Genomic DNA, 21,136 nt, shown 5'->3' with positions numbered 1-21,136 from the left:
AGGCTGCTAGCCTACAGAGCTGTGAGGGAATAAATGTCTGTTGTTTTAAGCCAACTAGTGTGTGGCACTTTGTTACAGCAGCCCTAACAAACTAAGACAGGTGGGAATGAAGGCTCTGATGTTAACAAGCTTCCTGGGTGATGCTAAAAAACTCTAATGCTGTGGGCTGGGGACCACACGGTGAGGTGTCCAGCATCAACTTCAACTTAGCATAAGACTCCTGGGGGTGTCCCCCCATCTTGGCATCCCTCCTTCCCCCTTTCCTTCCTGAAGCCTATATTCCCAGCTCTCCTTCTTTTTCCTGTGCCCAGAGACCCCATTTAGCATTCCAGACTTCTTAGCCTCCGTTCCTGTTCTTTTCCCCACTTGACACACCTTTCCCTACCTTCCTTTGCTCTGCCTTATCTCATTCAGGAAGACTATTCCCATCTCCCCTCCTTTATTCTCCCATCATCTTTTTGGAGTCTGTTGAAGGGTCACCTCTTAATGAAACCTTCCCCGACCATAGACAAGTTTCTTCACCACATCTACAAAATGAGGATGAAGAGTAAACAAGAAAAGGTAAGGAAGCAGATGTGGCTCAAGTGATAGAGCTTCCACCTACCATATGGGAGGACCCGGGTTCAATCCCTGGGGCCTCCTGGTGAAAAAGAAGAGAAAGCATGCCTGTGTGGCAAGCCAGTGCCCACGTCAGTGCCCACGTGGTGAGCCAGTGCTCACATGAGTGCCCGCGCAAGTGCCCGTGTGGTAAGCCAATGCCCCGCGCAAGTGAGTCATGCAGCAAGATAATGATGCATCAGAAGAGAGACAAGGGGAGAGTCAAGGTGAGGTGCAGCAGAAACCAGGAACTGAGATGATGCAATTGACAGTGAACCTCTCTCCCCATGAGAGTCTCTGGGATCAAATCACAGTGAATCCTAGAGGAGAAAAAATGAGAAGAGAAGACAACACAGACAGAAAAAACAGCAGGGCAGGAGGAAGGGAAGGGGGGGCAGGGATAAATAAATAGATAAATCTTTTATAAAAAAGAAGAGTAAATAAGAAAATATATACAAGCCCATCAGTCACTCAATAAATAGTAGCTGTTATTTTTACATTGCTGCTTGACCTTGGGTAGGTCAGTTTCTCTGTTTCTTAATAAGAGCTAATATTTTTGTGCTTTTATTATGTGCAGAGCACTATACTAATATTTTTAATAATATACCTATTATCAATCCCATTTTACAGTTAAGGGAAATGAGGCAAACAAGAATTTAGAAACTTGTCCAAGGTCACCCAGCTAGCAATTGGCAGCGCTTGGATTTGATCTGAGGCATCAGGCTCCAGGGCCTAAGCTCTTAATTCCCACATTATACTAACTTTAATTACTACATAGCTCGAAGGAAATAACAAATGCCAACACTCAGGCATAGTGGTGGGAGCTCAGTAAATACTGGAAATTGAATTGAGTTAAAAGGTTTCTGCAACTGGAGGAATAGAATAAAAATCACTCCAAGACTTTGCTGGTCATGATGTCTCATACTTTTTATTTGTTAAGTTAAGTCTCAAAGTCTTAAGATCCCTAATGCAAATGGGATGAAAAAAAATTTCTTTCAGGAAAAAAAACATTCAAAGAATTGTGTTCCACTCAAATCTTGGTGGGCCCAAAGCCAGTCGATCTAATTCAGTGAGGTGATCATGGGTTTTTGGTTTTTGTTTTAAAGATTTATTTTTTATTTCTCTCCCTTCTCCCCGCCCCCCCCCCCACCAGTTGTCTGCTCTCCTGTTCTCTGTCCATTCGCTGCGTGCTCCTCTGTGACCACTTCCATCCTTATCAGCGTTCAGCGGCACCGGGAATCTGTGTTTCTTTTTGTTGTGGCATTTTGTTGTGTCAGCTCTCCATGTGTGTGGTGCCATTCCTGGGCAGGCTGCACTTTCTTTCGTGCTGGGCGGCTCTTCTTATTCTTATGGAGCTCCCCTACACAGGGGACACCCCTGCATGGCACTATACTCCTTGCGTGCATCAGCTCTGCTCGTGGGCCAGCTCCACACGGGTCAAGGACGCCTGGGGTTTGAACCATGGACCTCCCATGTGGTAGGCGGACGCCCTATCCATTGGGCCAAGTCCACTTCCCGATCATGGGTTTTAACTTAAGAATATTAAGACAGTACAGAAATACTGGGGAAGGAGGAAGGGTGTAGGGTAATCAATGTTTCCAACCATCTCAATACCCCTGCCCCAGCTTTTGATCTCTTTCCAAGTCACTCTATATCACTGGCATTCCAAATATTTAATCTTTCCCCATGGACAACTGGGATAGAATCAATCTAAAAAGGACTCAATGGGAGAAATCCCTAGATTTTATTTTCCATTTCTATTCAAGGTGTTACATGGAATGGAGACTCCTCCATCCTCACTTCAAATTCTCTTTCAACTCAGGTCATTGATCTCCACTGCACACTGTTCAGATCTCTGGTAGACCAGAAAGCCTTTCCTTTGAGCCTGTGGTCCTTTCTATGTAATCAGACAGCTTTCCCCATGAATTGCATCACTGGTGAATCTGTGGGTCATGTTTTTGCCAACCTCTGTCTTGTCAAGCTTCAGTCCTGCCCCTTTCACATAACCATCCAGCTTTTGATGATTCAGAAGTCAAAAAGAATGCAATACAATTCTATCAGCTGAACCAAGACCCAAGATATCATGAAGTCTCAGGAAAAATAAGAAAGACAATTAGGTTACAAGATACAAGAGAAAACAATTCTCTACTAAATAATATTAGGAGGCTTTTCGGAAACGGACAACTTTCTGAAATGCTTGCCGAAATTCTTCATTAAACACGGTGTAGATTACTGGATTGATGAGGGAGTTTAAGTAGCCTAGCCAGGTGAAGAAGTCAAAGAGGGCCGGGTGAATCCAGCAGGAGTCCCGACAGATGGGGAGGACCAGAGAGGCGACAAAGAAGGGCAGCCAGCAGATGATGAAGGCCCCGAGGATGACCCCCAGGGTTTTTGTGGCCTTCCTTTCTCTAGCAGCAGAAATCCTCTTGCGCTCCAGGACACTATCAGCAAGCTTGATTTTCACATGGTTGAAAAAGAGCGGGGAGCCTGCCGAGTGCGAATGCCCCTCATGGAGGTTGGGGTTGAGGGAACAGAGTGAGGACCCCGCAGAGCCTGTGATGAGATGGGCTGTGGTAAAGCGCTTTCCATAGAGTGATGGTGGATTCAGGATGCGGTTCCGGGCGGCCATATAGATCCGGCCATAGAGGATGATGAGCAACACAGATGGGATGTAGAAGGCCCCACACGTGGAGTAGATGGTGTAGGAGATCTGGGAGGTGTTCACCAGGCAGACTGACATCTCCTCATGAGCTTTGGCTTGCCGCCAGAAGAGAGGAGGGATGGAGATGCAGATGGAGATGGCCCAGACAATGGCAATCATGATGGCTGCATGGCCCACTGTCCGGCGTTTGCTATATTCCAAGGCATTGGTGATAGCCCAGTACCTGTCCAGAGCGATGACACAGAGATGCAGGATGGAGGCTGTGCAGCATGTGATGTCAGAAGACAGCCAGAGGTCACACAGGATTTGGCCAAAGCTCCAGGTGTGGGTGATGGTGTATGCAATGCTGATAGGCATGACCAAGATGGAAACCAAGAGGTCAGTCATGGCTAGGGAGCCAATGAGATAGTTGGCAGGAGTGTGGAGCTTCCTGGTGAGGATGATGGTGATAAGCACGAAGGCGTTGGAGAGGATTGTGGCCAGCGTGATGATGGAAAGGACCACAGCAAGACAGATCTTGAGTGCCTGGAGTGTCCCTGGATCCCAGGGCTTTGGGGTTCCTGTAGCATTCAGGGATCTGTTGCCCGCCTCCTGGAGAAGGCCTTCCACTGTCTGGTTTGGTGGGGGCATTCTAGGTGGCTCGATCTTCACACAGACTTTCACACACACAGTTCCCTCTTTCACAGTTGTCTTGCCCACAGCAAAAGGTCATGTCATCCTTCTGTTTCACGTTGGTGAGAGCCATACAGCAGAAGACCAGACCATACTGAAAAGATCTTAAGACGTGATTACTTAAAGAACATGGAGGTGACTACCAGCTGGTAGTGAAAGGTCTTTCCTAAAGAATCCCAGGACACCTCATTCTTCTGGAACTTTGCCCAGCAGATGGTCAAGCCCAGAGGCTACATGCTGAATTTATTAGACAATCACTGGGGTAATTGCCACTGTGGTAGGCAAGGCTCTGGGATTCTTGCCTTTGGCATTTGGGCTCCTTCCAGATCTTGAGACATAAATGTTTTTAATGAGAACTGTAGAATTTCCCCCGTTCTGTTCTGAGAAAATTCTGGATGTCGGGTTGCCCCCTGGGAGCTGTCAAAAGTAGAGACCAAAAGAAGTACCAGTTGATTTAGAGACGCAGTCTGGTCAACAGCTCACAGTTTTCCCATGTTCATCTTGACACATGATAGGGTATTTAACTTTGGTTCTTGTCCCACTGACCAGCTTGAGCCTGAACAGACAAAACATTCTGGTTACTAGGAACTGAAGAATGCATGAGCTGGGAGAAGGCAAAACAATCTGATCACTGTGAGTTCACCAAGAGGGGCTCATGTTCCGAGGTTCTAGGGTTTAAAAAAGGAAGAAAAAAAAAGTAAAGAATTAGATACTAGAAGGACAAGTTGGATGCTTGACATTGACTCAAAGATTAAAAGGATATTGCTTAATTGATACAAAATGGATAGACTTTGAAAACTTTATGTTCAGCGAAACAGGCCAGACACAAAAGGATAAATATTGTATGATTCCATTTATATGAAATACATAGGATAAACAAATCATAGAGACAGAAAGTAGATTAGAGGTCACCAGGTGGGGGGGGGGGGGGTGGGGAGGAATGGAGAGTTATTGCTTAATGAGTACAAAGTTTGTGTTTTAGGTGATGAAATAGTTTAGGTAATGGATGGTGGTGATGGTAACACAACACTGTAAATGTAATTAATGCTACTGAATTGTACACTTAAAATGGTTAAAATGGAAAATTTTATAAATAACCACAATAAAAAATTTTTTTTAAAGGATGTAAAAAGAATATTGCTTAATGCTGGCAATGGTGCAGTGAAACTGGCCTTCTCAAAAGTGTCAGCAGAATACAGTGGAGGGTGATGTGTCCCACCCCCACAATTCCCAGAGGGGCTAAAGTATCCTAACTGTTAGACATGCCACAGTCTTGTTACAAGTACCTGAAACCAGCTCTCTAAGTCTGAATCAGAAATCATCATTCTATTTATTCTGCAACATTGTGCACAGGAAGAAAAAGAAAGACAACCAGGAAAGACACCAAATTATCCAAATGTATCTCTTTAGCAGGCGGGGGGGGGGGGGGGGGGGCAGGGAGCAGGGAGGAAAGATGATCTTCTAGTCATTTGCATTTCCCAAATTTCCCACAGTGAGCACGAATTACTCTTAGAACCAAGAGAAAAATCAAAAACAAAAAGACAAAAATTATAGCACCACTTTTCAAAGAAATTAACCTGCAAAAATAAATACCCTGAGCAATTTCATGGTGGAAGTTCAAAGCCAGAAAGTGCATTTGGCTTTCCAGAAGCAAACTGGAAATTTAGCTGCAGAACAAATCTTGAAGACTCATTTTCTTTTCCCCTCCGTGTGCTGCTGGCCTCAGATTTGGGTTTAAGTATTTGGAACATGGGCAAGTCCTGGGGAGGTTAGGGCTCGGGGACCGTAGGGTCAACCAGGGTGAGGGAACCAGAGGGCAGAGTGGGGTGAACAGATGCAGGCTGCGGTGGCTTGGAGCCACGTGCCCCAGAAAAACACGTTCGTAAACTTGATCCATTCCTGCGGTGTGAACCCTTGGAAATAGAAACCTTTTGGCGAGTCCAGGCGTGGTCCACCTGACGCGGGTTGGCAGGATGGGTCTGCATCCCAGCCCTGCAGGCCTTAGAGCAGGGGTTCTCAACCAGGGGTCCACGGACACCCAAGCGGTCTGTGGAAAGGTTGCAGGGGGCCTGTGAGCTTGAATGGAAAACTCAAAAAAACGTTATTCTTGTGGGGATGTATTGGTGTGGGCATGATAGATTTATTAAATAATACACAGTATAGTGTGGACTTAGTATGATTTTAAATTTTTTTTTTTTTTTTTTTTTGGTCATGGATGGCAAAACAACCTTTTGAAATCCTTTTTTTAAATTTTTATTTTATTTTATTTTTTTAAAGATTTATTTATTAATTTAATTCTCCCCCTCCCCTGGTTGTCTGTTCTCTGTGTCTATTTGCTGCGTCTTGTTTCTTTGTCCGCTTCTGTTGTCGTCAGCGGCACGGGAAGTGTGGGCAGCGCCATTCCTGGGCAGGCTGCCCTTTCTTTCGCGCTGGGCGGCTCTCCTTACGGGTGCACTCCTTGTGCGTGGGGCTCCCCTACGCGGGGGACACCCCTGCATGGCAGGGCACTCCTTGCGCGCATCAGCACTGCGCATGGGCCAGCTCCACACGGGTCAAGGAGGCCCGGGGTTTGAACCGCGGACCTCCCATGTGGTAGACGGATGCCCTATCCACTGGGCCAAGTCTGCTTCCCTGATTTTAATTTTGATGTAGGGTGTTCTGAGTGCAGTGGATAACTGCCTGCAAAAAGGATGATAAGGATGGTGGAGATGATTTTATGATACGTGGGAAAATTTGAATCTTTTACCTGAGTTCAAATGAACTATGTTAGGCTATAGGGTATTGAAATTCCAGGAAACTTGTAAAACATAATTTTGAATAACCCCCAAAATTTAATTTAAAGACCTGCCAATGTTGAGGGTCATAAAACTATCTGCTGCTACATTCTGAGGAGGGGTCCGTGGTTTTTGTGTGACTGGCAAAGGGGTCCATGGAACAAAAAAGGTTAAGAACCCCTGGTTTATAGGGGAAGCCACCAAGGGAGAAAAATCCAGAGGGAGCAGCCAAAAGATAGAAGTCAACAGAAGCCGGAAAAGCAGCCAGGAGGGGCTGCCATGTGCATTGCCAGGTGACAGAAGAGCCAAAGACCAAGGATCCTTGGCAGCCAGCCCCAAAAAGCCACAACCTTCTGGGAGAAAGCACTGCCTTGAAGACGCCTTGATTTTCTCCAAGGCTCAAAACCGTGAGCCAATAAATTCCCGTTGTTTAAGTCATAACATTGCATGATGTTTGTTTTAGCCGCCAAGAAACTAAACACAGGCCCATTTTTGAGGCAGCAAGGACAGCTGCCTGTGACCCCAGCTGAAGTCTGCAAGGCTGGCAGGCAGGCTCCGGGTGCTATGGGGTTGGCAAGAATACCAAGACCCCTTAGTCTACCCACATCCTTATTATCTCACCCCCTACCCTGTGGGGATCGCTACAACTCCACCAGGAATCATTATGGTTCGCTTTCTTTCTTCCAGCTCAACTCAGCAAACAGGGCAGAATTTATATATACACCTCTTTTTAAAAATGTGCTCATTATGATGATGTATGAATTTGACTTGTAGTTCACATGCTTTTCAACTTACTATATTGTGATTTCCACCAGTCACTCCCAGGACACCATTTTTAAGGGCTGCATCGTGTCCCACTGTGTGGCTGCACTAGGGAAGGGTTGTGATAGTCAGAGTCAGGAGGGAGGGCATTCCTGGTGGCTGGAAACACAGGCACCAAGGCCCGGAGGTCAGAAAAGATGAGGCACAGCCTGAAAATGGCAAGAAGTCCCGCTGGCTGGAGCACAGAGCAGAGAGGCGATGGGAGGGGAGGCTCAGGAGGTGCTGGGGGTGGGTGAAAGCAGGGCACAGGGGAGAGTGTGGTTTGGGCTGGGACGACTGGGGCTCTAGTCCCTACTCTGTACTTGCCTTGCTGTGTGATGTTGGGCAAGTCCCTTCCCCTCTCCAGGTCTCAGATTTCGTCTCCCAAACAGTGGGGATAATAATGGCCACCCCACCGGCCTCCCAGGGCTGCGATGGGACTTCTGTTGCTCCTGGAAGGGGCAGCCCTATGCGCCCCGTAAAACGCTGAGGGGTGTCGAGAATTATTATCATCCTACTCCCTGTCCTACAGCTCAGCCCAGGCGTTGTCAGGGAATTTCAGTCGATGGCTGTTGATTGATTTTGAGAACATTAAGAAGCTAAACCTGCAATGCAGTAGTTTCCCTCCTACTCCCCAAACTTGTGGGTGCCTCGTTTGAATGGACTATCTGCCTGGAGGAAGGGAAACGGCCTCGGTTTTAAGAAAACCGGCTCAAAGCCATCTTTGGTGGCGCTCTTGCTACGTGCCAGGCACTGAGCTAGCCCCTGAGGCTGAGAGCCCCTGACCTGTGAAGTGGGCAACATGGCCCCACTTACAAATGAGCCAACTAAGGCTCAGAGAGGTGAGGTCACCTGCCCAAGGCCACCCAGCTAAAAGCAGAAGAATCAGGTCCAGAGCGTGCTCTTGAAATTTCCACTTTTTGCCCCCCAGCCTCACTTGAGAGAAAAGCCTTGAGGCACATGTGCCTCCAGAAGTGAAGTGGTTTGGGACCCCGTGGGGACAGGTGAGAATGACAATCCCTCCTGTCCCCCACTCACTCCAGGCTCCACCCCAAAAGCCTCCGGCCGACGTTTTCCTCCCACTTTGATTCGCACGGAAAATGTGCAACTGGGTTGGACCACTTGGAATTTTCCTCCTTCCAGACAGCCTGGGTGAGCGCAGTGCCGTCACCGCCCGTGGAAGGCCGGTGTGCCTGCCCCACAAGCTCACCAGTCCCTCCCGGGGCTGCTGGCATTCCAGTGACCTCATTTCAGTGAAAGGCGTGGGCTCAGCCCGAGACGCTGGGAGGCTGCTGGGTGAGCAGATCCTCGGCCCCTCCTTGTCATCATGGGGAAAAGGACAGGGACAGGGCGATGGCCTCAGTCAGGGAAGGCTGATTCTGAAGCCTTTCCCCTCCTTCTCCCCCTCTCCTGCCTCCTGTCCTTCCCCAGCCTGAACAAAGTTGCAGGGAGGTCCCATAATCCAGTTGCCTTTGGAGACATGGATTATAGCTCTATAAGCAATGACCTTTCTTCCATCACACTTCAGAAAAAAAAATTTTAATGCAAATGAAAACAGCCGTGAGATGCCACCTTCACCCAGCAGACTGGTGAAAATTTTAAACCCTGACCATATCAGGGGTTGGTGAAGGTATGCAGCCGTCACCCACTACTAGTGGAGTGTAAGTTGGAGCAACCTCTTCAGCAAACAATTTGGTATTATCTTATAGGGCTGTAGATGTGATGACGCCCTTGTTTGCTAGTACTTGCACTCCCAGGCAGGCGTGGCTGAGACTCTTATGTGTTTCCACCGAGAGGGGAGAACAAGAATGGTGAGAGCAGCGCCGGCTGCAATAACAAACAATTAGACAACCCAAACGTCCGTCAGCGGCAGAACGTCCCAACGTGGCACGTTCCTACAAGGGTGTGCTACAGAGAAGCGAAAATGAGTAAGCTGAAGCTACACACGCCAGGATGGGTGAGGCTCACAAATACAACAGTGTGTGCCAAAGTCAGAAACAAACTTTTCAGAGATATAAATATATGTGACAAAACCATAAGGAAAAGCAAGAGAATGATAAATATAAAATTCGGACCAGGGGTCACCCCTGGAGTGGAAAGAAGAGGGAGTATAATTGTGGGGGTGTTTCAAAGGTATCAGTGATCTTTCTTTTTGGGGGGTAGATACTGGAGATTGAATATGGGACCCTGCATATGGGAGGCAGGTGCTCAACTACTGAGCTATACCTGCTCCCCTCATCTCCAGTTTTTTAAGGTGGGTGGTGGGTACTTGCACGTTTATTCTTCTTCTTTAAACTGTACATATGTTATACATACTTTCTTATAGGGAATGATGGATTCATAATTTTTCTAAAACAATTTTATACATCATAAAGAGTACCTTGCTACCAGCAATAACATATTGATACATTTTGGTACATTGATAACTATGGATACATTTCATTCCAAAGGATCAGGGTTCTGGGTGGTCATGGGCAAGTCATGGCCTCTCTTTGGTTCTCAGTTTCCTCAGTAAAATAGAAACACAGCTTTGGTAATGGACGGTGATGACAGTAGCACAACATGGTGAATGTAGTTAACACCTATGACTTGTGTAGTTGAAAGTGGTTAAAACGGGTGATGCTTTGTTGTCTCTATATTACCACATGAAAAATTCTTAAAAAGAGGGACGGACCTAAGCATGCCTATGCTGCCCCAAAGAGTTGTTGAGTGCTTCCACATGCAACGTGCTATAAACTGTAGAGTCCTGAACAAATGTTACGATGTTGACAAAGATGGAGGGCACTTTCTCACTGTGGCCCCTGGACAAGTCACTTAACCTCTCTGAGCCTGCACAGCCTCAGTGATGGAGATGAAAATCTACACCCCATGGGCACTGGGGGAGGATTGGTAACGGCATGTAGACCAAGTGCCCAACTTAGTAACTGGTGACCTCAAAATGTGACTTCTCTGTTTTCTCTATGATGCATCTGACCAGATTCAAGTCTCCAAGCAACAAGGCCACTTCCCTTATCAGAAACAAGGTGTCACTGTCATTTCCAAGAGTAATGTCTGCTGTCTGTTGTTGTCAGAACTATCAGCCCCACACTCCCGGGAGCCATCAAAGCAAACCGAGGACTTTCCTCAGCCTCTCCCCAGCCCTGCCTCACTCCCCCCATTCCGGACTTCAGACCACATGGACCCCAACCCTTCATGAATCCCCCAGCAACTGCAGGAGGTAGAAGGGGGAAAGCAGGCAGGCAACCTGGGTCCCAATCCCAACCTGTTCTAGAGACCACCTTTGACCACAGCTCATTGAATTAGGGTGGACATGTGACCCAAAATGAGCCAATCAGATTCTCTCTTGAGAATTTGGAATGGAGACTCTAGAGTGGGAGGCCGGGTCAGAGAGATGGTGGAGGGGGAGCCACTTGACCCTGCAGGCAAAGGATAGTGAGCCAGAGTCAGCCACAGACACGACCAAGGCCAGGACAAGTTTGGGAGAAGCAGAAAAGCCACAAGTAAGTAAAGGAAACAGGTCTGCAGAGAGAGGCAGGAGAACGGAGCTGATACAGAGACAGAAGCAGAGAGAGAGAAGAACCATCTGCCTCAGGAAAGCAGGAAGATAGAGTCTTCCAGGCCCAATGATATTCCTTCCTGTCCTCAGATGTCCAAGAACGACCTCTGTACCTACTAGGTACACATTTCCCCAGCTTGAGCCAGTTCAAGTGGACATGGCAGGCCCTGGGAATTAATAACAGGGCAAAGGGTTTTCTATCCCTTCCCATCAAATAACCCCTATGGTGGGATCCCACGCAAGTCATTTCACCTCCTGGGCCTCTCTTCCTCATCTGTCATTCTCCCAGAACTCTGTGGGTTCAGGGTTCACCTGGCACAGTGGCTGGCACACAGCAGGTATTCCTTTTCTCATGCTCCAGGAACACTTCTTACCCAGGGCTCATCCATTTTGCAGGAAGACCAATCGCCTCTCCTCTCTGAAGAGTCTTTATTTTAACTGAGTCATAACATCTTGCCAGAAACAAAGACATATGCGTTTAATGGATCCTCAGAAGCCAGAGACTCATCCTTCTGGAGGAAAAAAACAACAACAACAAAAAACCAACAAGGCTCTGTGATAAATATTTGATGCAGTAGAATAAATCCCCCACAGAGGAATTCATGTCTGTTCTTTCTCTAAAAGCTGTGTGGTATGGCTGAGTGAGCCCTGAATGGGAAAATCAGTCTCCATAAATCTGGAGAGTGCTTTATATTTTACAAAGTGCACCCACAGCTGTTATTTTATCTCCTTCTCCCAGCTGTGTGGGACCTCCCACAGTCTCAGTTTTCTCCTCTGTAAAATAAGGATATCTAGCCTACATCAGGGGAGGTCATGGGGGTTAAATAATATATCTGGAGGAAGACTCTAAAATGTTTAAAAACTGGTGTATATATATGCATGTACATATATACCCATATGATTTTTTCTATCTATATTTTTATCTATAGGTATCATCTAGCTAGCTATTAATAGCTAATCTGTTTTGAAATCTGATCAGTATCTTGAGCAAGTTAGCCTTCTATCTCAGTTCCTCTATTATAAAACCTGGAAAATATAGAGAATAAAGAGTGGCCAAACCTCTGACCCAGAACTTCTACTCCTGGCTATATACCCAACAGGAACATGTACAAAAGACGTGAACAAGAATTGTTCATAGCAGGTGAGGCTCAAGTGGTGGAGCTCCTTCTTCCTATGCATGAGGTTCCAGGTTCGATCCCCAGTACCTCCTAAAAAAAAAAAAAAAAAAAAAAAGTATTGTTCATTGCAGCCCTAAACTGGAAACTATGCAAACAAACATCAGCAGCAGAATGGGTAAATAAATCGCGGTCGTCAGGTAGTGGCACACTGCACATCAATGAGGAAGAACTCCAGCTTCACGCAACCACACGCACGAATCTCACAGACGTAATAGTGAGCAGAAGACAGTCCTCATTTAGGGTTCAGGGTTCAGAAAGTTCAAGCCCAGGGAAAAGTGACCTACCGTGATGGGAGCCAGGCTACTGTGGCACCCAGAGGGTAGGGGTCTGGCACCCACGAGGGAACACAAGGGGCACATCTGGGTACAGATCATGTTCTGTTTCTTGAACTGCGTGTTTTCACTTTGTGAAAGATCACCAGGCTGTACACTTGTGTTTTGGGCACTTCTGCTTTGGTAAAATAGTTACTCCAAAACCAAAAAGTCACATCGAGACACTGGGCTCCTCATTTAGCCTCTCTGAGCTCAGTTTCTTCGTGTGGGAAATGGAGACGATCACAGCACTAGAATGTCACAAAGTGGTTACGTTGGAGGGAGCCGAGCAGTTATACAGTACTGGTTATATAGTAAATGCTCCATAAATCATAGTAAGTTATAATTAACAGTTCTTCCAACAAACATGACTTTTTAAATTTATTTTTTCATTATAGTAGCACATAAATATCATAAAATTAATCATTTTAACTTTTTAAAAGTGTACAGTTCAGTGGCTGGGAGGGACTTTTTTAATGACGTAAATCAAACCAATCTAATCAGTTGAGACTGCTGATGCCCAGAGAGGTGGCTGACTTGCCCAAGGTCACGGAGCAAGGTGAGCAGCCCTCTCCCCTCAGCAGTGCCTTTGACCCCTTGTGGCCTCCATCTTCCCCTACCAAAAGGAGGAGCAGATTTCCTTGCTCCTCAATTCCAAGTTCAGCATGGTCTTGCTTTGGCCAAAAGAATGAGGCCAAGTGACAGGGAGCCGCTTCCAATCCAGTCCTCAAGAGGCCGTGCATGCTTCCACTCACTCTTGTGCCTCTCTGTCACTGTGAGGAGCTGTCCGACTAGCCCACTGGCCCCAGTAGGAAGAGACAAAAACACGTGGAGCTGAGCTGCCCCAGCCAAGCTGCCCCAGCCAAACCCGCCTAAAGAGAGCTGCTCAGCTGATGCACGTGTGGGCTATTCTGATTAACAGGTCAACCTCCGGAGGCATGTGCTACAATAACAAATGATTATTGTTTTAAGCCACTGACTTGGGGGGTTGTTTGTTGTACAGCAATAGCTGACTGTTACAGTCCCTTCAATGAATGAATCACTGCATTTTGTCATTTCTCCTGCCTAAGCCATGCCCCAGTGCTGTTTCCTGCTCTGCATTTGTCCCTGCCGTGCCCTCTGCCTGGAAAGTATCCTCAGCCCTCCAGCTGCCTAACTCCATGTCACCCCTCAGGAATGAACTTGGGCAACTCCTCAGGAGGCATTTCCTGGCACATCCCCCCTGGCCTGGGTTAGCCCCCCACCACAGCTAGCCATTGCTTACCCCCTCTGGACTGTTTCCATCACTGAACAATGAGCTCCTTGAGGGCGGGGACCATGTCTTATTTCATGCCCGTAGCCCCAACACCTGGCCCGGAGCAAGAGCTCGATAGATGCACGTGAAAGGCTGCGTGAACTGATGAGGGATGGGCCCTGAGAAGAGAGCAAGGACTGAGAGGCATGGCTCTGCCATTAAGTCTGAATGACCTTGGGTACATGGCGGCAGGTCGTCGAGCCTTCAGCAGGCAAGGGGCCACTTTGAACAACCGAACTTCAAACGCGCTTGCCTGTGTGGTCAATGACCCACTGGATTCTCCCATGCTTGTGGGAAAGTGGGCAAAGCATTTCTAACTCTTACTATGTGCCCCTAATACCACCCCTCTGGGCAAAATTAGTACCATATTTTACAGATAAAGAAACTGAGATTCAGGAAGGTGAACTTGCTAGCCAAGGCCACGCAGGGAGTAGATGGCCCAACTGGGTTTGAGAGCCAGAGCTGAGAAACTCTGTAAAGGCACCATTAGCCACATGTGGCCACTGAGCACTTGAAATGTGGCCACAGAGATGTGTGTAAGTGTAAAATACACTGTGGATTTTGAAGACATCGTTTGGCAAAAAGAACATAAAATATCTCTTTGGTAATTTTCTATATTACATGTTGAAATGATAATTTTGGATACACTGGGTTAATAAAATGCATCACTGCAATTAATTTCACTTTTTAAAAACACAGCTACTTCTAAATTTTCTAAATTGAGAATTACACTTATGACATTATTTTTCATTATATTCTTCTTGGACAGAACCAGCAGTGTACAACAGGGGTAGTATTGCCTCCTACAGGTCATTTTAATAATCTACCTTCAGGGAACTCAGAGCAATGGTGGGAAGGGGAAAAGAGGGTGGGGACAGTACGGGGTGCTGTGTAGACATGGGGGTGGCAGGGAGGGCAGAGCCGTGGTAATAAAGCAAACACCGACCTTGACTGAGAGTTTACAATGGGCCTGTTCTAAGGGCTTCTCCTATATGGTATAAACTCATTGAAATCTGAACACCACCCTCTGAAGCTGATCCTACTAGTGCTATTATTATTATTATTCCTATTTCCCAGGAAAGGAAACTGAGGCTTGGAGAAATGGCTTGCCTAAGGCCCCACAGCTAGGACACTGTGGATGGAGGATTGGCATCTGGGCTTGCCCAACTCCATGCCCCACTGTCATAAAGGAGCTGGGTAGAGTCAGTTCCTACTCCCTCCTTCATTCCATCAATATTTATCCCAAACATGCCTGCAAAGACATCTCTCCTGGAACGTGTTATCTGCAGAGCTCCGTCTTTCTCCCTGCCAGCCCCAGTGACCCCAGTGATGGGAAAGTGCATCAGCATCTTCATTCCGCACTCAGTACGGCCCAAAGGAAAGGGCGGGAATGTGGTCACTGCCGCACTTCTCACGCTTGAATATGCACGTGAATTAGCCGGGGGTCTTATTAAAAATGCAGATTCCATGGGAAGCAGACTTGGCCCAGTGGTTAGGGCGTCCGCCTACCACATGGGAGGTCCGCGGTTCAAACCCCGGGCCTCCTTGACCCGTGTGGAGCTGGTCCACGCGCAGTGCTGATGTGCGCAAGGAGTGCCATGCCACGCAGGGGTGCCCCCCGCAGAGGGGAGCCCCAGGCGCAAGGAGCGCGCCCCATAAGGAGAGCCGCCCAGTGCGAAAAAAATGCAGCCTGCCAGGAATGGCGCTGCACACACGGAGAGCTGACACAGCAAGATGATGCAACGAAAAGAAACACAGATTCCCGGTGCCACTGATAAGGATAGAAGTGGTCACAGAAGAACACACAGTGAATGGACACAGATAGCAGACAGCTGGGGGGGGGGGGGGAAGGGGAGAGAAATAAATAAATAAATCTTTTTAAAAAATGCAGATTCTGGTTCTGTGGGTCTGGAGCCTGACCTGAGATTCTGCATTTCTGCCAGGCTCCCCACCGATGCTGATGCTGGTCCATAGTCCACACTGAGTGGTGACGGGGTAACAGTAATGTCAGTCCTGGGATTAAGAAGGATCCCAGAGCATCAGAGTGGGAAAGACTCTTAGGAATCATCTAGTCCAACTGCCTCATGCTGCTGACAGGGAGTCAGGCTCAGAGAGGGTAAGACACCTGCTTAAGGTCACCCAGTGAGTTACAGGCAGAGACCCGAGTCTCCAGACTCCCTTACAGTCTTTTGTTGCCTCCTGCTATCCATGGGCCTCCCACTTTGCCTCAGGAACTTGAGACTATGGACAGAAGTATCCAAGGGCTCTCGTATTCACTTCTCAACATATGCTTTTGACATTTTCAAGTCTCCCCCAGCCTGAGTTTGACACTGGGGGAGTACTCCTAGGAGAGATTGGCAGGACAGACCAGACTCTACAAGACGCCTTTAGAGCTGCACTGGCAGCCGGGAAGCTCGACCTGCCCCACTTCCCTTGTTGCTGCACTCCTGGGTCCCCAGAGAGCACTTGAGCTGATGGAGTAAAACCATTTTCAGGACACTGTCTCCTCCAGACTGGATAAACAGGGTATTAACAACAGGAATTCATCCATTTCCTAGAAATTAAACACTGAATCTGTTAGTGTTTACAGGCTCCAAACCCAGGGTTCACCATCTGCTTTCCTTACACAATACAGCCGGGATTAAGAGCACAAGCTCTGGGAGTCACGTAGGGCTCTGGAGCCAGGTAGACTGAATTTGCTTCCCAGCTCTGCCATTTTCTAGCTCTGTGACCTTGGGCAAGTTACTCAACCTCTCTGAGCCTTAGTTTTCTCATCCATTCAACAGCTCTTTCCTTAAAACCTACCATGAGCATCCCAGATACAACCTTGGTTTAGGAGGACTTACAGCAGCTCTGGGAAAACATGCCTGCAACCTGAAACCATGGACCGATGAGGATGACAGCAGAGCAGGGAGGGAGCCATGGGAAAGTGGGAAGGACAGACAACTTCTGTGAGACACACACACACACACACACCCAGAGAGCGGCTATTAAGCTGAGTGCTGGAGGACGAGTAGAATCAACAAGTGGAGAGGAGTCGGGGCCAGGGGCACCTGTTCTGCAGGACTAAAGCCTGGAGAATCCTTCCCTGCTATCCACCCCAAACCCGTTTTCTTCATTTCCCGGTGCTTACCCATGCAGAGGTCAGCCAGGCCAGCCCTTTCCTCTCACCCACCTGGACTCACCATAAGAGCCCACCTCCGGCTCAGCTGAGACCCCCTCCCGCCAAGCCGCTCAGGGTTCTCTGCCTCCTCTGAGCCTTGGCACGCGCTGTTCCCGCCACCTCCTAGCTTCTCCTCCACCCTCCCTGGAGGTCCCCTGGCTCCTAAGGATGAACTGGATGACTCCCTCTTCTCAGCTCCGCTGGGCGCCATCTCTGCCCATCCCACTGCACCCCGCTGGGCTGGGCTCACTTGCTGAACCCCTGTCTCCCTGCTGGCCTTGGGTCCTTGGAGGGAGAGGGGCCACGCCTGTCCTGAAGGCCAGTGCCTTCTGCCCGGGAGCCTTCTCCCTCCTCCCGACCGAGGTCGACTCTCTCTCCTTCCCTGAAATGTGCCCTGCTCCATCTCCCCAGGGGAGACGCGCCGCTCCCCTCCGTGCCAGCGCCAGCCCTGGGCCCCATCTGTGACCCGTCCTGCACATCCCGCAGCACCCTGCAGTCCCGTGCCCCTGCGTCTCTCTCCTCACACGATGGCACATTCCTGGGCAGGGACCAGGTTTGCCTCCCAGCCGTATGATTTGGACTTAATTCTTACAGTTGCTAATTAAAGATTTACTCCAAGAAAGGAGGAAAGAACACTGACCATTGTCCTCTGGCATGGACTCCCCTCTCTGTACCTCTGGCCCCAAAGGTCTTCAGTCATGTCTACCTGGGTGTCCCACGGGGGCCCCAAACTCAACTGAGCCAGCACCGTCCTCACCCAGGTCAGTCCCTCCCGATCGCAGCCATTATCCTCTTACTCTCCTCCTTCCTCCTCCAGTTACTTGCACTTCATGAATGAGGACGCTGAGGCTAAGAAATTCACGTGATTGGCAAGTAGATGGCCAGGTCCAGGGCCTCGCTTTCATCAGCCCAGACTCCCTGCCTCCCCAGCCCTCTCTCTCCCCGTCTTCTCTACACACAGTTGGGGCATTTGTGTCTGGAAGAGCAATCCTCCCCGTTCCTCTTTACACGTCTATCGTAATCGTCTATCGTAATCCTCTCTGCTCTCCAAGGCCCTTCTCAAATGCTACTTCCTCCACAAAGCCTTCTCTGGTCAACTGGATACAAATCTCCCTCCTTCAAACTCTGTCCTGATTCCAGGTTTGTTGGTGCCTCTTATTGCTTGTGGCTAGAAGTTTCTTGAAGAGCTACAGATTCCCTTCCACTCCAGTGCCCAGAGCACAGTAGGCTCACAATATAAGATAATGTCCCTTATAAAGGTCAAATGAGTCCTAGAGAAATAACAACACTCCACTCTCTGTTTAAAAACTTCCAGTGGCTCTCACCTCAGAATAAAATCCCAAATCCTTACAGTAGCCTATAAGGCCCGCATATTTTGGCCCTGCCCACTGCTCCTACCTCACCTCCTACAGGCTGCTCTCCTTGCTTCTTCCTGTTTCTTGCACAGCCATGTTGCTTCCTGCCTCAGGGCCTTTGCACTAGCTGTTCCCTCCTCCCTTTGTCAGCTGGCTCCTTCTGGTCATTCAAAGGTCAGCTTAAATTTCTCCTCAGTAAAGCCTTGACCAGCATAAAGTAGCTCTCAACCTCTAACATATCACATTGTTTATGCTGCCTTAGCACTTAAGCCCATCGGGTATTTTATTTTATCTGTTTAATGCTTCTCTCTCTCACCTTCTGTCTAGCTCATCACTATATCCTGAGGGCCTACAACAGTGCCTGGCTGACAACAGATGGGTCAACAGCGCGGGGGAGCAACCTGGGCTGCAGACGTACATTTATGAGTCATAGAGGTGGGAACTGAAGTCAGGGGGTGGATGAGATCACCCAGGGAGAGAGCCGACTAGGGGGAGAGGGGAGGGCCTGGGAGACCTGAGCAGCTAATGACTGTAGAAAAGAAGATGAGCCTGCAAAAAACAACAGAGGAGGAGGAGGAAATATACGGCTGTGTGAAGTTGCGGGAACCAAGGGAAGAGAGTGCTTCCGGAAGGAAAGAGCGGTCAAGAGTGTCAACTGCTGCTGAGAAAGCAAGTTCAAGACTAAATAGAGTCTGCAGAATTCAGCTTCCTGGAGGACACTGGGGACCTTGCGCAGACCCCTGTGGGCCTCAGATGGGAGCCATTTGTGCAATGAAAGGGACCTCTCAGGTCCCAGGAACTCCAAGTTCTGTGTTTCTGCTCATTATTTACATCATTCTTGCCAGAGAGAAGAGTCATCTGTACCCGTGGAGAGAAGGGCTGATCCGGTATAGACCGCCACCCCATTATTGATCTAGTAGGTAATAACCAAGTGCCCTCCGAGGAGGCACAGCTAGCGCCTGGCCCTGGACTGGGAATTGTGGGGCTGAGGGAGCCTCTCACCCTGCCAGCCACGGCCGGCTGACCGATGCCCTCCTCTGACACCACCTTCTAAGTGCTGGTTTCTTAGATAGATGCTCCCATGACAAAGCCCACCCACTCCGCTCCCCCAGCAGGACAGGACCAAAGACTGGAGAAGGCCCAGCTGCCAAGTGGCTTCACTTGCTGCTGTTGGTAAAATGTCCCTCAAGGCCCTTGTGAGGAGGGCTGACACCCCGGCGAGAGAGCACAGACCCACGTGTGCTCAAATAGAAAGCTCAAGAAGCTGATCCCAAGGAAGAGATGGACAGCCTGCGCCTACTAATCAGGGCGATGATGGCTCCAGGGGCCGGAGCCCTTGCTCAGGGCCAGGTCCCGGGCTGAGCAATGATCCCATTTAATCCGCACGGCAAGCCTGTGAGGTGGGCACTGTTATCGCCATCTCACAGGGGAGAAGTTCAGGGACTTGACCAAGGTCACCCAGCTAGTGAGCGGCCAGGCCCCCTTTGCTAATGCAGGCAGTCTGGCTCAGAGGCCCCTGCTCTTAACCCTTGAACTTCCCCAGAGCTAGGGAGGCAGGAGACTGTAGTTTCATCTTCATCTACAAGCAGGATGGCTTTGGGCAAGATTTATTCCCACTCTCTCCATCTGCAATAAAGCAGATTTCTTAGTGTCCTTCCAGTTCTGACATTACATGATCAGCTCGGATTTGCCCAGAACTTTACGATTTACAAAAAGGCACTCCCATCTGGCATTCCATTTATTCCCACGGATCCTGCGGAGCGGGAGAAGCATCCCCTCCATTTCATAGATGTGCAGACTAAGCCTGCTCAAGGTCACACAGCAAGTCAGGGCCCGGCGGGCCGGGGAGCCCCACTGGCCGCTCCCTCACCCCGGCTCCAGAAAGGGGCACCCCGCGGCCGCCGCCGCGCCGGGACTGGCCGGCAGGGGGCAGCGCCCCGCTTCCCTCGGCCGTCCGGGGCCACGTGGGAGTGTCGCAGCACCCCGCCCCGGGCAAGCGCCTCCGGCCCCGCCAGATCTCAATTCTGCGCGGGGCACCCCAAAATCTCACCCGGGATCCCGCAGCCGCCTCCTGCTGCCGCCGCCTCGACATCCCCTTCCGTCCCAGGGCTCCGGACGGCGACCCCCCGGGCGCCCCCCTCGGGCCTGGCAGGTCTTCCCGGACTCTTGCCTGCGCGCGCCCTCCCGTCCGAAGGCGCAGAGAGGCGGGACGCTCCCGGTCACCGCGGCCCCGAGGAGGGCCCCCTCCCACCGCAGCTCCCTCGGGACGCCCGCAGGGGCGGCACTCGCCGCGCCTCGCTTACCGGCTCCCTGGCCGCGCAGGTGCGGGCACCCGGCCGGCCCTCCCGGCTGCTCCTGGCTCGCGCTGCGCCTCGTCTCCCCGCCGCGCCCCCACGCCGAGCCCCGGGCGCCGCCCGCCCGCCGCGCCCCGGGGCCTCTTCCTGCCCCGCGCCCGGGCGGTCCCGCACCTCCGCCGCCCCTCCCAGCACCCTGCGGCTCCTTCGCCGCGCTCCTCTTCGCGCGCCCTCCGCTCCCCCGCGCTCCTCCTCCACCTCCTCCCCCGCCAGGCTCCCTCCGCGCTCGGCCCCCCACCCGCCGGCAGGGAGGCGCGACCCTTCCCGTCCCGGCTCTGGCTGGCGAAGGCGCTCAGAGCCCCCGCTGCGCCCCCAGTTTCCGGGGTGGCTGCGCGCCGAGGAGGGTCCGGGGCGCCGCAAGACCCCACCTGTAGGGGAGCGCTGGGCTGGGCCCGGGGCAGGGACGGTGGCCAGAAGCT

The 21,136-nt window shown here is 50.1% G+C and overlaps 1 protein-coding gene across 2 annotated transcripts; it reads right to left on the bottom strand.

Annotated features, from left to right (window-relative positions):
* Positions 1-1,503: 1,503 nt before the first annotated feature.
* On the bottom strand, positions 1,504-20,660 carry HTR1D (5-hydroxytryptamine receptor 1D). Of its 2 annotated transcripts, XM_058304141.1 has the most exons (4): positions 20,414-20,660; positions 12,122-12,270; positions 11,437-11,574; positions 1,504-4,599 (listed from the first exon to the last, which is right to left on the bottom strand). In XM_058304141.1, the coding sequence occupies exon 4, from the start codon at positions 3,887-3,889 to the stop codon at positions 2,756-2,758; it is 1,134 nt and encodes a 377-aa protein (XP_058160124.1). In that variant the 5' UTR covers positions 3,890-4,599; positions 11,437-11,574; positions 12,122-12,270; positions 20,414-20,660; the 3' UTR covers positions 1,504-2,755. The 2 variants fall into 2 exon arrangements, with proteins under 2 accessions (XP_058160124.1, XP_071073773.1); XM_071217672.1 differs by lacking the exons at positions 12,122-12,270; positions 20,414-20,660 and having other exon boundaries at positions 11,375-11,570.
* Positions 20,661-21,136: the final 476 nt, after the last annotated feature.

The sequence above is a fragment of the Dasypus novemcinctus genome, chromosome 9, assembly GCF_030445035.2.
Source record: "Dasypus novemcinctus isolate mDasNov1 chromosome 9, mDasNov1.1.hap2, whole genome shotgun sequence".
NCBI lineage: Eukaryota > Metazoa > Chordata > Mammalia > Cingulata > Dasypodidae > Dasypus > Dasypus novemcinctus.
This window is presented reverse-complemented; position numbering and strand designations above follow the sequence as displayed.